This window comes from Eptesicus fuscus, chromosome 23 (genome assembly GCF_027574615.1).
Source record: "Eptesicus fuscus isolate TK198812 chromosome 23, DD_ASM_mEF_20220401, whole genome shotgun sequence".
Classification (NCBI taxonomy): Eukaryota; Metazoa; Chordata; class Mammalia; order Chiroptera; family Vespertilionidae; genus Eptesicus; species Eptesicus fuscus.
The window spans coordinates 11,955,796-11,970,094 of NC_072495.1; the positions used below are offsets into that span (position 1 = coordinate 11,955,796).

A 14,299-nucleotide genomic window follows, 5' to 3' on the forward strand; every position below is an offset into this window, starting at 1 on the left:
CCGTGGTCACAAAACACCCCGGGCCTGATGCCCTGAGAGAAACCCAATCTATGCTCCCAGGTCATGACCCACGTAGCAGGGGAGGGAGTTGCCCCAAGGTGTCTTGTTTACATCTGACTTGGCACAAATACGGGGACTCTTTGGCCTCCGCCCTTAAACTCTGATGACTACGGTAGAGGGAGACAGGGCACTGAGCTCTGCGGAATAGGACACCACAGTTCCTGGAACCCCTGCCTGGCTAGTACCTTTCCTCATGGGGGTGGGGGAGGGGGTGGGGGTGGGGACAGGAGCCCCTGGTGACTTGCTAAAAACCCCCTTCTGCACTGCCATTTGCTCCTCCCAGCTGTAATTACCTCATCTGTAACCCGGAGGGTAGTGGCTGGGAGCCTAGACCCTGGGGTCAGCTGCCTGGAAATCCATGTCTAGTTCTGAGAACTTGGGCCACCTCCTCAGGTTTCTGGTCCTCCGTTTTCCCGTCTGTGAAAAAGAGATACTAATGTCTATCTTCCTAGGGTGTGTGAGGTTTGAGTGAGATAGTCTATGCAAGGGAAGCACCCAGCAAACTTCGCCTTGTAACCCCGGCTCTACCTCTCGCCCGGGTTCCTCACTTTCCAGCTCCGTGGCCTTGGGTAAGCCCCTCACCTCCCTTGAGCCTCAGCATCCTCACCTCAAACGGGTTCGCCACAGGACCCGCGCCCCACGGGCTTGCGAGAAGGATTAAATGCCCATTAAAACGCTTCGTGAGCCCAGGCTCGGGCCACGCCGCTGCTGCTCGCGCCTGGCACGGACGGGTCTCCCAAAATACCCGTGAGCCGGCGAGAGCGGGAGCCCGGCGGGCGGAGAGCCGGCTGTCATCGTCGTGTTTCCCACCCGGGCCTCGGCGAGTGGCTGAGGACGCGCGCGAGGGGGCGCGCCCGAGCCGGGATTCGCCGCCGCCGCGCGGCCGGCCCTGCCTCCCTCCCTGCGGAGGAGCCTCGCAGCGCCGCCCCTGCCGGCCCCTCCCCGCGCCGGGAGCTGGACGGTGGGCGGCGGCGAGCGGGCGGGCCGCGGAGGAAGCGCCGCCAGCGCCTCCTTCCCTGCGTCCTCGGTCCCGGGCCGAGGGCGCGCGGGTGCCGGGCCCTGCCTCGCAGGCCATGGGGGAAGGGGGCGCCGTGGGGCGCCGCCGGCCCTTCCCCGGGGCGCCGCGGCGGCGCTGGTGGCGGCGGCAGCAGCAGCAGCAGCGGCAGCGGCAGCGGTGGTGGCCGGGCCGCGGCGGCGGCGAGGGCGCGGGGCGCGCCGCCATGGGCCTGGCGGGGCTGCAGGTGGGTGTGTCGGGCCCGGCCGCGCGGGGGGCGGGCGGCGCGCGGGGCCCGGCGGGAGGGCGACGAGGGCCCCGGCCAGGCTCGGCCGGCCGGCCCCTGCCTCCCGGCGGTGCGGGCGGCCCATCGCCGCCGGGCCCTCGGAACATGGCTGCGGCGGGAGGCGCCGTCGCGGCGCCCGGCCCGGGCGGCCCCGCTCCCCGCCCCGCCGCGCCCTGAGCGCCCCCTCCCCCGCTTCCCCCGGGTCCCCCTCTCCAGGCAGGAAGATGTCCAAGCCCCGCGCGGTGGAGGCGGCGGCGGCGGCGGCGGCGGTGGCGGTGGCAGCGACGGCCCCGGGCCCGGACATGGTGGAGCGGAGGGGCCCGGGGAGGCCCCGCGCCAACGGGGTAAGCAGGCACCCTCCCCGCACTCACTCAGCGCGCCCCGAGGGCCGGGCGCCCCGCCGGCCCCGCGCCGTGAGCACGTGGGCTCGCCCCACGGCCCCCGCCCGCCGCCCTGGGGCCGGGATGCGGGCGGGACGCCCGGCCGGGCAGCTTCCTTTTCTGTTGCCTGCCTGGGAGTGGCGTCCACACCCGCTCCGCCATGACCCTGGCAGTATCTGACCTCGGAAAAGTTTGTGTCTATGGCATTTCCACCCGAGACCCGGCTACCCCGGCGGTGGCTGCCTTCCCAGGGGTGCGGGGCCTACCCGGGCCTCGCTGAGTCGGTGTTTAATGGCTCATCAGGCAGAAAGGCTCTAGCAGTGTTTCTGGGGGAGCCCTCCTCCTGTCTGCTTACTCACTGGAGAGGCCCCACACCCAGAAACACCAGCAGTGACCTGGGCTACCCTACCAACTGCTGCCCATCCTATGCCATTTGCAATAGAGGGACCGCCCTGAATGTGCTGGCGTCGGGCCCTGCTTTTATTAGCTCTCCACCCCCACCCACCCAGATACCCCCCGAGAATCCTCCCACCTGCAGCCAGCCCAGGGTCCTGGGAGGCTGCTGGGCTGCTAGGCTTGGGCACACACAAGGCTCAGACAGTAGTGCAAGTCCTACCAGCTGACCTTGGGGCCCAGAAGTGGTTAATCAGGTTCCCTGAGGCCTGCGGCTCCTGCCAGAGTTGGCCCCTGCCCCCTGCCCGCAGGCCTGGCAGCGTCCGCATCTGTTTCCTCCGGGCCATTCCCAACCCAACTTCCCTGCTGTGGTAGGTGGACTCCTGCTTACGTAGACCTTTGTGTGGCCAGGTGTCCCCTTAGTGACCAGAGCTAGAGACCACACGTGTTCACGACACGGCCAACTGGGACCCGGGAGAGCCGCAGCCTTCCACTGCTCTCCTGGGGCTGCCCGCCCCCCCCCCTCCCCCCCCCCCCCCCCCCCCCCCCCGCAGCCCTGCTGTGGAGAGATGATGATGTTGGGTTCTTTGTCTTTTGCGGTTGCTCGTTCCTTCTCCGCTCAATGCTGTGGGTTCTTCTTCTTCCAGCCTCTCAGAATATGCATTTGTCGTTCTAGGAGAATGTGTTTACCGGGCAGTCCAAGATCTACACCTACATGAGCCCGAACAAATGCTCTGGAATGCGTTCCCCCCTTCAGGAAGAGAACTCAGTTGCACATCACGAAGTCAAATGCCAGGGGAAGCCATTAGCCGGAATCTACAGGAAACGGGAAGGTAAGCCTGGGAAACAGCCCTGCGCTGACCACAGCGGCGTGGGCCACAGAAGCCTCTCTCCTCCATAATTACGCATCTCTATTGGGTCTTTATCCAGCCTTTTCATACCCAAGTGCGAAAGGGGCCACGTTCTGTCTTGCTGCTAAGAAACAGACACAGGGGAACCCGCGGCCTATCCCTGGGCGTGTGCCCTGTCGGCCTAACAGGTTCTACCGCTTTCACAGAGTTGGCGTGTCCTTCAGGCTTGCTTATCTTGCTGGATTGCAAAAATAATGCCCCTGGTTTGTAAGGAAAGAGGCTCACAGGTGCCAAATGTGCAGAACTTAGGAGTCTGGCTTGTTCAGAGCAGCCGCTTGCAGGCCTGACTGTTGTGCGAGCACCAGGCCCTGACTTCCTTCCCTTTCATGAGCTGGCCTTGACCTCATTTCTAAAGTTTCTTTCCACTCAAGCGTTCAGAGCTCCTCTCTCACGCAGCATAATCTGCAGTGAGTTTAAATATTGAACAAGAAAAGTATACGGTTAGTGAAAATTCTGTCTGGACCCGCAGAACAAGCCGAAATCCTGCTCTAATGCAAACATCCGCTTTCCACGTGGCATTGGGGAGTGTGGGCATGTCCCAGTTCACCATGCTCCCTTCTAGTAACAGTGGCCTTAAAACAGCAGAACTCTGACCACCAGCAGCTCCATGTTAACAGAAAGTACCGCAAATGGCGGGTTAGCCCAGCCTCTGGTGCCAGAGCTGAGAACCAGGGGCAGGAGCCAGCCCAGTCTTTATTTTAAATCTATTTTTATTGACTTCAGAGAAGAAGGGCAAGGGAAGGAGAGATAGAAACATCAATGATGAGAAAGAACCATTGATCGGCTGTCTCCTGCACGCTCCCCCACTGGTGGCCGGGCCCACAACCCGGGCATGTGCCCTTGACTGGAATCGAACCTGGGACCTTTCAGTCCACAGGTTGACGCTCTATCCACTGAGCCAAGACAGCTAGGGCGCCAGCCCGGTCTGGATCCATCCCAGTGCACAGGGCCATGCTATTTCGTTGCTCTTCAAATGACCTGGGTTCTAACCCTCATTGTCAGTTACGTGGAGGCGGCTTGGGCAGATTGCTCCTCTTTTCTGAGCCTCGGTTCTCCCATCTGTAAAGTGGGAGAAGGTGGCTACTCTGAAGATCAGCTAAAGCATGGAGGCCAAAGGGCCTTGTGAAATGCTCCCTCCGACAGTCCTTCCTCTGCTGGACCTCCGGTGTCCCAGTCTGCTCCTCCCTGAATAGCCAGCACTTAGGGTAGCAGCGGCCACGTAGGGATGGGCAGTGGGGTTCTCTCTACGTGTGGTCAGCCTGTCTCATGTCCCTTCTGGAATGGGGCAAGAGTAAATGGTTCTCAGTGGTGACACGGCACACAAGCAAGCGTGTGTGGCTCATAGTATCACTAAATGGCAACGAGCAGACTTTGGGGCCAGATACACTTAGGAGGAGACCCCAGAGGCCAGGCTCTTATTCTTGATTTTCAGCCTTGATGTGATAGCTGCTGTGCCTGGGCTCCCTGCGCTCCTGGCCTTCCCTCCCTCTGGTTCCGCTCAGAAAGGCCTGGAAGGGAGCGAGAGCGGCCTGGAGGGGTTTCGATGTGTATATTTTTTCATCGCCCCCAAAGCAACCCAGTATTAGTACTCACACCCCATTCCTCCCTCCTCTAGCCCCAGGCAACTGCCAGTCTACTTCCTGTCTCTGTGGATTTGCTTGTTCTGGACGTGGCCTGTAAATGGAATCCTATAATACGTAGCCTTTTGTGCCTGGCCTCTTTCCCTCAGCGTTTTTTAAGATTCATCCACGTTGTTGAGTGGATCAGTACTTTATTCTCTTATGTGACTAAATAATATTCCCCCACGTGGCTAGACCACGTTGTATGTACCATCCATCAGTTGGTGGACGTGTGGGTTGTTTCCACTTGTTGGCTATTAGGAATAAGCTGCTATAGACATTCATGTACAGGTTTTTACGTAGATACATGTTTTTAATTCTTTTCATAGATGCCCAGGAGTGGAATTGCTGGGTCAGATGGTAACGCAATGTTTAACCTTTCAAAGAACTGCCGGCCTCTTATGCACCATTTTACATTCCTACCACCCGTGTATTATTTACTTTTAAAAAGTTAATTATTTTATTGTTGAGAGTATTATAGGTGTCCCCCTTTATTTTAAAAATATTTTAACTTATTTATTTACTTTTATATATCTTTATTGATTTCGAAGAGGAAGGGAGAGGGAGAGAGAGATGGAAACATCCATGATGAGAGAGAATCATTGATCGCCTGCCTCCTGCACGTCCCACACTGGGGATCAAGCCCACAACCCGGGCCTGTGCCCTGACCAGAATCGAACTGTGACTTCCTGGTTCATAGGTCGACACTCAGCCACTGAGTCATGCTGGCCGGTATAATTTATTGATTTTAGAGAGAGAGGAGGGGAGAGAGAGAAACATCTATTTGTTCTTCCACTTATTTATTTATTCATTGATTGATTCTCGTATGTGTTCTGATTGGCGATCAAACCTGCACCCTTTACATATCAGGACGACGCTCTAACCAACAGAGCTACCCAGCCAGGGCAGTCAATTGCAGCTCAATAAAGCTGAGAAAAGTGCAGAAGACCAAAAGCTCTGCCCAGTGTCTCTGTCAAACAGTAAAGCCCGGTGACTCACCTGGTAGCCATTCATGGACATGGGGCTTAACAGGCAAGGGCACACACCCATGACCCCCTCTTCCTCAAAGCCTGTCTTCGAATGCAGCTGAAGTCTAACGGGGCGTCTAGAATAAACCTCCCTCTCCCCTCTGCCTGCAGAGAAAAGAAACACTGGGAACGCAATACGAAGCACCATGAAGTCCGAGGAACTAAAGATCAAAGACGCCAGGAGAGGTCCCCTGGCACCTTTTCCAAACCAAAAATCCGAAGTAGCAGAACCTCCAAAAACTCCGACCTCGTCTTGTGATTCCTCCGGTGCAGCCATCGCCAAGCCAGCCCTGAAGAAGCCCGTCAAGGGCAAGCAGGCGCCTCGGAAAAAGTGAGCACCTCCCCGACCCCGCCCCCCCCCACCCCCAACCCCTCACGCACTGCAGTTTGGTTTCTCTGGCCCCGGGGAGCTGGTTAGGGTTCAGCAGGCCACCCCCTCCCAGCTTCACTCCCACTGAGGCTCACATCAGCCTCTCAAACACTGAGGCCACACCCCTTGAGTCACCCCCCAGGGACCCCAGCCTCGGCCAGCACCTCGGTCTGCCATGTGTGCAGAGCTCAGGAGCCCTCCCGTCCCCCGCGTGGCGCCCCCTCCGCTCCCCCACCCCCCACAGAGAACAGCCTGCTGCTTATACTCTCTCTGAGGCCCCCACGGGCACACAGGTGTTGAAGCGACCTGGTTTCCAGGGAGCTGCCCCTCAGGAGTTGTGTGCCCCCCTGGGTGCCAATGTGGTTTTCTCTTCTTCCCCCTCCCCCCAGAGCTCAAGGAAAAACGCAACAGAATCGCAAACTCACAGATTTCTACCCTGTGCGAAGGAGCTCCAGGAAGAGCAAGGCCGAGCTGCAGGTAGAGTCCTGTGGTTTTAATTCCAGCTCTTGGGGGAGGGGGGGGCAGGGCTGCCCAGTGGGCAGTGCTCAGCATGTGGACCCGGTATCCTCCAGTGTTCTCTGTGGCCCAGTGGGGATCATCCTGACGCGTCACCATAGGGCTTGGTTAACATGCCTCTGGGAAGGGGCCTCGGAGCCTGTGGCACGGGGGGCAGGGGACATCAGGCGTGACCCTGAAGGCAGCTTTTCCAGGGCTTGCTGGCAGGGCCAGTGGAGCCTGGCACCCTGGGGAAGGCCATGCACGCGTTCAGAGGCTGGTCTGTCTGCTGCCCAGAAGGTCCCATGTCGTGTCTCGAGGTGGTCAACAGCGGTGGCTTGGGAGCCACTGACTGGGTGTATCTCCTCCGGCCAGGAACTTAACCACTCTGTGCCTCGGCTGCCCTAGCTGTAAAACGGGGTAATGGAGCATCTTATGGGGTAGCTGGGAGAATTAATCACCTTAACACACATAGAACCATTAGAACCAGGCCTGGCACACAGTAGGTGCTGTGTTTCCCCGGCCTTGTCCCTTCCCAAGGCTCCTCCCTGCTCTTGGCCACCCCACCATGGCCCCTAAGCCCCTGTGAAAACCGGCAGGCCGGCCAGCTGGACTGGGGCCTCCGCCCGCTGAGTTGGCAGATGCTGAGCTGTGCGGCCGTCTAGTGGGTCAATATTTGATGCAGTGGGTGTGGTTACTGCCTTTCTGAGAAGGAAAGCCGGGCGTGCTCTGGCCCTGCAGCCCACTGGCTGCTTCCCTCACCCTCCACGCAGGGGCCCCTGAGCTGAGGAAAACTGGGACCTGGCAGCCCCCCTGCTCTTTCACACCCCAAAGCAGCCTGAGGGAAGAGGGCCTGTGCTAAGGATTGCCGCCCCACTGAGAGGTGGGGGACCCCTGCTGCAATAGTCCCCTCCAGCATTTTTTATGTTAAATCTCTAGGTACAGAGAAGGTAATTAGTGTTTTCCCTGAATTGATGAGGCTTCCTTAAAAGAAAAACAAAATAAGGGGTCCACTTTCTCCTCCGGAGAGAAGCTTTGGCTTGATTTCCTGAGAAAGGCAGTGTCTTTCGGCCAAGAAGGAGCTGTTGTAAGATGTTTGCCTGCAGTGAGAGGCCGTGCTGGGTCACTGTGAAAGACAGCATTGCAGAGGGCAAGGCGGTGCCAGGCCCAGCACGCAGACGCCTCCCGCCTCCCCGTGCGGTCGGAGCTGCAGTGTGCCCACACAGGGAGGCCGCGGGCTGCAGGGTGGGGCAGCCGAGTTGGCCTTAAAAACACGGGCTTGTCTATCTGGGGGAGTGAAGGCTGCAGCGGGCCGGGCTGTGATGCTTGTCTGCTGAGCCTGGCACCAGGCGTGCGGAGGGGGACGGACGCTCGCTTCCCCAAAGCTTGGCCCGCAGCAGGTGGATCCGCTCAGTCCCTGGACCGAGAGCCACGCTGTGTCCCTCATGTTTGCGTTGGCGCTGCCGAGTGGACACCATGGCCAGGTGGTGGCTGGCCGGGCGGGGGGCCAGGGTGGTGTCTTGCCCTGCCTGCCCTTCTGGGCAGCAGAACCCAGGACCTAGGTGGGTGAGCCGTAAGAAAGGGGTGTGGGGAGCCAGGGGTGAAACAAATGAAAAGCCTGGCAGCCACGTCATTGAGTCTGAAGACAGCGTCGGCAGGGCGGGTCCAGGGTCCAGGCAGGAGGGTGGGGACTGGGCCTTCGAGACATGCCCCAAACCACTCATTGCTTCCCTGTGGCTGGTTGGCCTGGTTGTGGGTGGGGTGACGGCCAGCACTGGGGCAGGGACTGTGCTGGTTGGCAATGCCCTGGCTTCATGCCCAGCCCAGCCCTGGGCCTGCTGTGCACACACAGCTTGCTGACTCCAGTTCAGGGGTGTCTCCTCCTGTTCAGTCTGCCTATGGGACCCCTGTGGGCCCAGGAAGCCTCGAGCTGGTTGTTTGTGTGCCCCAAACCATGCAGCCTTCAGAGTGAAACTGAGTCTCTTTGGCTCTGCATTCGAGGCATCGAGCGGGTCCTAGTTTTCCTCAGCTCATCTCCTCGGTGCCATGTTCCCCACCGCAGGAAAATCCCGTCAGCTGCCCGTTTTCATGCAAATACTCCCACCGACTCAGCCCACCGTGCCTCTTCCCCCTGGGCTACATGCTTATTAGCTAATGATTCCGCGTGGGGTGGGTGTGTGTGCATTTGTGTGTTGTTGCTTTGAGGGCTTACTAATGTGCCAGGCACTGTTCTGGGCCAGGAGATTCCACAGTAAACCAGCCCAGTACTCATGGAGCTTATGAACACATAACCAAAAAACAAGATGACTTTGGCCAGCGCTCCTACATGAATACACAGAGTAGTCCGATAGAGCAGCCAGGCCAAGGCTCCATTGGCCACAGTAGTCAGGGAAATTTCTCCGCGGAGGTGCCTCGGGGGCTTGGGGGGCTTGGGCATCCCCGGGGCCCGATGTCATGGAGGCCGACTGTGGTGACCTGGTGGCGTGGTCCAGAGGGGCCTGGGAGGAAGGCTGATGCGCCCTATGTTCTCTTCCCAGTTTGAAGAAAGGAGAAGAATAGACGAATTGATCGAAAGTGGAAAGGAAGAAGGCATGAAGGTAAGGTGGCGGGCTGTGGGCTAAGGTCAGAGTGACACCTCATTGCTTCCATCCCTTCGTGGTTACTGACTAGTGGCACTGTTAGTTGGTCGAGGGGCCAAATGCCAAAACTGTTGTCAAGGGTGAGACTCATGCGGAAACATAGTGGACTCTGTGAAATGTTAGCCCAGTGGTCGGCAAACTCATTAGTCAACAGAGCCAAATATCAACAGTACAAAGATTGAAATTTCTTTTGAGAGCCAAAAACCGACTTCTGCACATGGGCCACGAAGTTTCAATCACACTGTATGTGCGTGCCCGCACATGGTATTTTGTGGAAGAGCCACACTCAAGGGGCCAAAGAACCGCATGTGGCTCGCAAGCCGCAGTTTGCCGACCATTGTGTTAGCCCAAGGAAACGTTTTTAAAATTATGGTAAGCCCCAGCTGGTTTGGCTCAGTGGATAGAGCGTCAGCCTGTCGACTGAAGGGTCCCGGGTTTGATTCCAGTCAAGGGCACATGCCCAGGTTGCGGGCTCGATCCCCAGTAGGGGGCGTGCAGGAGGCAGCTGATCAATGATTCTCTCATCATTGATGTTTCTAACACTCTCTCCCTCTCCCTTCCTCTCTGAAATCAATAAAAATATCTTAAAAAAAAAATTTTTTTAATACAATAAATTTATGGTGAAATACGTGTAACGTAAAGTTTAGGATTTTAGCCATTTCAAAGTGCACCATTAAGTGGCATTGAGAGCACTCACAGTGTTGTGCACTGATCACCCCTGTGCACTTCTGAACCTTTTTATCTTCCCAAAGGGAACTGGAAACCCTGTCCCCATTAGCAGGCGTTGTCCCAGCCCCGGGCACCTACCAGTCAGCTTTCTATCTCTGGACCTGCCTGTGCCGGACAGTCCTACAGACGGGATCGTAGAATAGGGAGCTGGTGTGTCTGGCTTCCTCCATTTAGCACCATGTCGAGGGAAACTTTTAAAAGGAGAAACAAATACATTTTTCCTAAACTGTTTTTGCCCTAGCCGGTTTGGCTCAGTGGGTAGAGCATTGGCCTGCGGACCGAAGGGTCCCAAGTTCGATTCCGGTCAAGGGCATATGCCCAGGTTTCTGGCTTGATCCCCAGTAGGGGGCGTGCAGGAGGCAGCCAATCAACGATTCTCTCTCATCATTGATGTTTCTATCTCTCTCTCCCTCTCCCTTCCTCTCTGAAATCAATAAAAATATGATTAAAAAAAAAACTTAAACTCTGTTTTCCTGGGAAGTGGCAATGCCCAAGAAACTTGCTTTTCTCTTGGTATCTTTCAGACACATTTGGGTGGATGAGAGGAGAGGAACTCTGGTAGCCAGACGGTCTGGGCTGAGATTCAGGGGCAGGAAGCTGTAGTCTCCACCCACCATCTGGGGAGATCTGGACTTAAGTCTGGGCCCCTGAAGGAGGGACTCAGAACGCTGGGCCCTCCTGCTCTCCCGAAGAGGCCAGCTGCGTGGATTTGAGTCGGTGCTACACCACTTCCTGGCCACATGGCCTTGGGCGTGGGTCTGCCCCTCTGAGCCTCCGTTTTCTCACCCGCGAAATGGGGCAACACCCACCTAGCAGATTTCTCAGGAGACACGGGACCCTGCTTTGCAAGTGGGCACAAGGGGACCTTCTGAGGTGATGGATCGTGGCGATAGTTGCACCCCTGTGTACATTTTAATATACTTAGAACTGAACTCTGCGGCATACCTCAAGAAAGCTGTTCACACGAAGGCAATCCCCAGGCCTCCTGAGTCAGCCTCTCCGTGGCATCTCTGGCCGTTACGAACTAACCCTCTCTCTCATCACCTCCCAACAGATTGACCTCATCGATGGCAAAGGCAGGGGCGTGATCGCCACCAAGCAGTTCTCCCGGGGCGATTTTGTGGTGGAATACCACGGGGACCTCATCGAGATCACCGACGCCAAGAAGCGGGAGGCTCTGTATGCGCAAGACCCCTCCACCGGCTGCTACATGTACTATTTCCAGTATCTGAGCAAAACCTACTGGTGAGTCCCCGGGTGCTGCGCACGGTGGGGAGGACGGGTCTCGCGGCCGAGGCCAGGCCCACCTGGTTCTGTGGCTCTGGCTTCCTGTGGAGTTCTCGCTGCCTTTTCTCAGAGCTGTGAAGCCGCTCTCCCCCACCCCCTTCCCATTTCCCAACTTTGGATGCAGACGTGGACTGGTCACGTGGACACTGCTCCGAGGCTCACCTGCCGCCTCCTCTCAGGGCATCTGGCCAGGGCGGCTCTGGAAATGCTGGCTGCTCCGTTCTCCAGATGGCCCGTGTCGTGGATTGCTTTTTGTTGTGTGTTGTTTTTTAATAGACTATTTTTTTAGAGCAGGTTTAGGTACCAGCAAAACCGAGTGGAAGATACAGAGAGTTCCCATACTCCCGCCCCCCCCCCCCCCACACACACACACACACGGCCTCCCTCACTCCCAGCACGGTTGACTTGTATTCATTTCTCGATTGTGCCGAACTCTACAGTTGCCTCCCGAGCCTCCACAAAGAGCCCTTTCTCCTCCCACCCCCTGTCTCCTCCCACCCCCTGCCTGAGACACCCCACCCGGAGCCTCTCTAGGCTCTGGAGATTTTTTTTTAAGTTGAATTGTTTTCCCAAAAGGCGTGGCCATAAATTGACGTCCTACCAGAGTTGAGAGCACGGGGGACTCTGGCTGGCTGGGTTCAAAAGCCTCTTTATCAACCTAATAACCCTCTGTTGCCCTCCCTCCCCGCCAGCGTGGATGCAACTAGAGAGACAAATCGCCTGGGAAGACTGATCAATCACAGCAAATGTGGGAACTGCCAAACCAAGCTGCACGACATCGACGGCGTGCCGCACCTCATCCTCATCGCCTCCCGCGACATCGCGGCGGGGGAGGAGCTCCTGTACGACTACGGGGACCGCAGCCGGGCCTCCATCGAGGCCTACCCCTGGCTGAAGCATTAACCGCCCGCCTCCCCCTCCAGCGGACAAAGTGCCCTCAAAGGGAATTGATTTTTTTTTTTTACACACACTTAATATTAGCAGATTACTTCAGATGTTTTTAAAAAGTATATTAAGATGCCTTTTCACTGTAGTATTTAAATATCTGTTACAGGTTTCCACAGTGGACTTGAACAGATGGCCTTATATTACCAAAACTTTTATATTCTAGTTGTTTTTGTACCTTTTTTGCATACAAGCCGAACGTTTGTGCTTCCCGCGCTCGCGTGCATGCCGTCAGGCTCGGCACAGGTTTCAGAGGAGAGAGTCTTCGAACACGAACCAAGGAAGTGGGGGGGCTGCGGAGCCAGGACTCTTCCCCGCACCCCGACGCGCACCCAGGTGTCGAGCAGCACCGGGCGGCCAAGAAGACACCTGCCACCTCCCGACGGCCCCCACGGGATGCTCCCAAGCTCTTGCTTTCCTGCCGTCCGGACAGGCGCACACGGAAGTGTATGAATATTTTTTAAAAGGGTTTCGCAGTAAGTTCGTCTTCCCCTCTGCTTTCTTGAAAGCTTGCTGACCCGCTGGCCCGTGGGCACGGGCCGGGCCTCGGTTTACTCTTCCACGGGCTGCCGCGTTCCTGGGCACCTCGCAGCATCAGGGCGGGTGGTGAGTAGATGCGGGCAGCGAGGAGCATTGCTTAGCCAGCCCCGCCAGGGCAGCGCTTCCCGAAACTGGGGTAATTCTTTATAGAAATGTGAACACTGAATTTATTTTAAAAAATAATAATAAAAATCAAAAAAACACAAAAGGCAAAAAAAAAAAAAGAGAAAAACCACAGAAAACAACTTACATGTACATAGGTCATAAAGTGAGTGGAGTGGCTGCGTTTTTTTCTTTTTTCTTTTTTTTTTTTTTTTTCCTTTTACTTTGGGTTTGGTTTTCTTGTTTGTTTTTTATAGAAGAGATTTGAGATGGTACTCTATTCTAATAAAAAATAAAGTTTTGTAGTGGGACCAGAAATTACTTATCCAATCCTCCCCCCGACATAGCCACCCTCACCCCCACCCTGGCCCGATTCTGCCGGGTTGAAAGGTCCAGACCTGCTGTCATGCTGTTTGTCAGACCGCCTGGTGGTCTTCCTGCGACACGCAGACCGCGCAGCCGTGAACCGAGCGTGAGCCCACGAGCCCTGGAGTGCAGGCCCCACCCCAAGGGGAGGGGGCAGGTGCAGCACCCAGGGGTCAAGGCTAAGGGCAAAGTTTTCACCTCGACTGTGATGACTGTGACGGCAGGAGGCGTAGGTAGCTGCCCCCTCCCTCCCGAAGGGGGACCGATTCTCACTCTCTCCACCTGCGGTCCAGGGGGCCTGGGCTCTGGAACCACCACCTGGGGTCTCCTGACCCCCTGGTCCCAGGTAAATGTGAATGGAGACAGGTGTGAGAGCCTGTCCTCAACCTTGGTGCCCCCCAGCCCCCACCCCACGCACCCCAGCCTCACGACGGTGCTACCTAGGAAAGTCTTCCCCCCGCCCCACACTTGCCTGGTCAGTGGTCAGCCAATTGGAGGAGGATCCGACGGAGCGTGTCAATGTGAAGTAAAATGTCTCGGTTGTACCTGTTTGTGGTTTAGCTTTGTATTTAAAAAACAAAAGGAAATAAACTTGAAAATTATTTGTCATCATAAAAATGAAACAAAAATTAAAATATTTATTGCCAGGCGAGGCCACCTGTGAGTGTGTTTCTTACTAGGCGGAGGTAGGAGCGGAGGGGTGGGTTTTGGGGGTTTTACAGAAGGGTCACCCCCCTCAGTCGGTTTCAGTGCATGTCCTGTGATGGTCACTCAGGTCCTGGGTTTGATGTCGGACCAGCCGCGCCTGCCTCGTGCGGAAGTGCCTCCTGTTCGCGTAGCGGAGTGGGGCTGTGGGCAGCGTCCTTGGTTTACAAGCAGAACACCGTCTGGGGGAGGTGGTCAGCCCGTCCCCTCGGACAGATCCTCTCTGGAGCGTGTCTGAGTGGGAACCGCCTCTGCCTGCCTGCTCTGCAGGGTTCCTGGGGGTCCACTCCGTGGATTGTTAGCGCCTCGGCTTGGAGGTCAACGGTGCAGTCGGGGCTCGGGGATGCCAGGCTGATGCCGCCCGTGGAGGACGGATCTCGGCTGGACTCCACACTCAGTCCCAGGAGCCGCCCCTCCCCCCTCTCCTCTGCTCTCGCTGTCCCTTGGTCT

At 57.1% G+C, this 14,299-nt stretch overlaps 1 protein-coding gene across 2 annotated transcripts; it reads left to right on the forward strand.

Moving 5' to 3' along the window:
* The first annotated feature begins 1,022 nt into the window (after positions 1–1,022).
* KMT5A (lysine methyltransferase 5A) lies at positions 1,023–13,801 on the forward strand. Of its 2 annotated transcripts, XM_054712598.1 has the most exons (8): positions 1,023–1,301; positions 1,557–1,684; positions 2,790–2,946; positions 5,783–6,002; positions 6,431–6,518; positions 9,074–9,133; positions 10,959–11,149; positions 11,884–13,801. In XM_054712598.1, the coding sequence occupies exons 2-8, from the start codon at positions 1,565–1,567 to the stop codon at positions 12,092–12,094; spliced, it is 1,047 nt and encodes a 348-aa protein (XP_054568573.1). In that variant the 5' UTR covers positions 1,023–1,301; positions 1,557–1,564; the 3' UTR covers positions 12,095–13,801. The 2 variants fall into 2 exon arrangements, with proteins under 2 accessions (XP_054568573.1, XP_054568572.1); XM_054712597.1 differs by lacking the exon at positions 1,557–1,684 and having other exon boundaries at positions 1,089–1,301.
* The last annotated feature ends 498 nt before the right edge of the window (positions 13,802–14,299 follow it).

Excerpts from the sequence above, each read along its gene's own strand:
- KMT5A (XM_054712597.1), top strand. The coding sequence starts at position 1,134 with ATGGGGGAAGGGGGCGCCGTGGGGCGCCGCCGGCCCTTCCCCGGGGCG. Across the intron at positions 1,302-2,789 it reads TGGGCCTGGCGGGGCTGCAG|GAGAATGTGTTTACCGGGCA; the intron begins GTGGGTGTGTCG and ends TTGTCGTTCTAG. Across the intron at positions 6,519-9,073 it reads AGAGCAAGGCCGAGCTGCAG|TTTGAAGAAAGGAGAAGAAT; the intron begins GTAGAGTCCTGT and ends TTCTCTTCCCAG.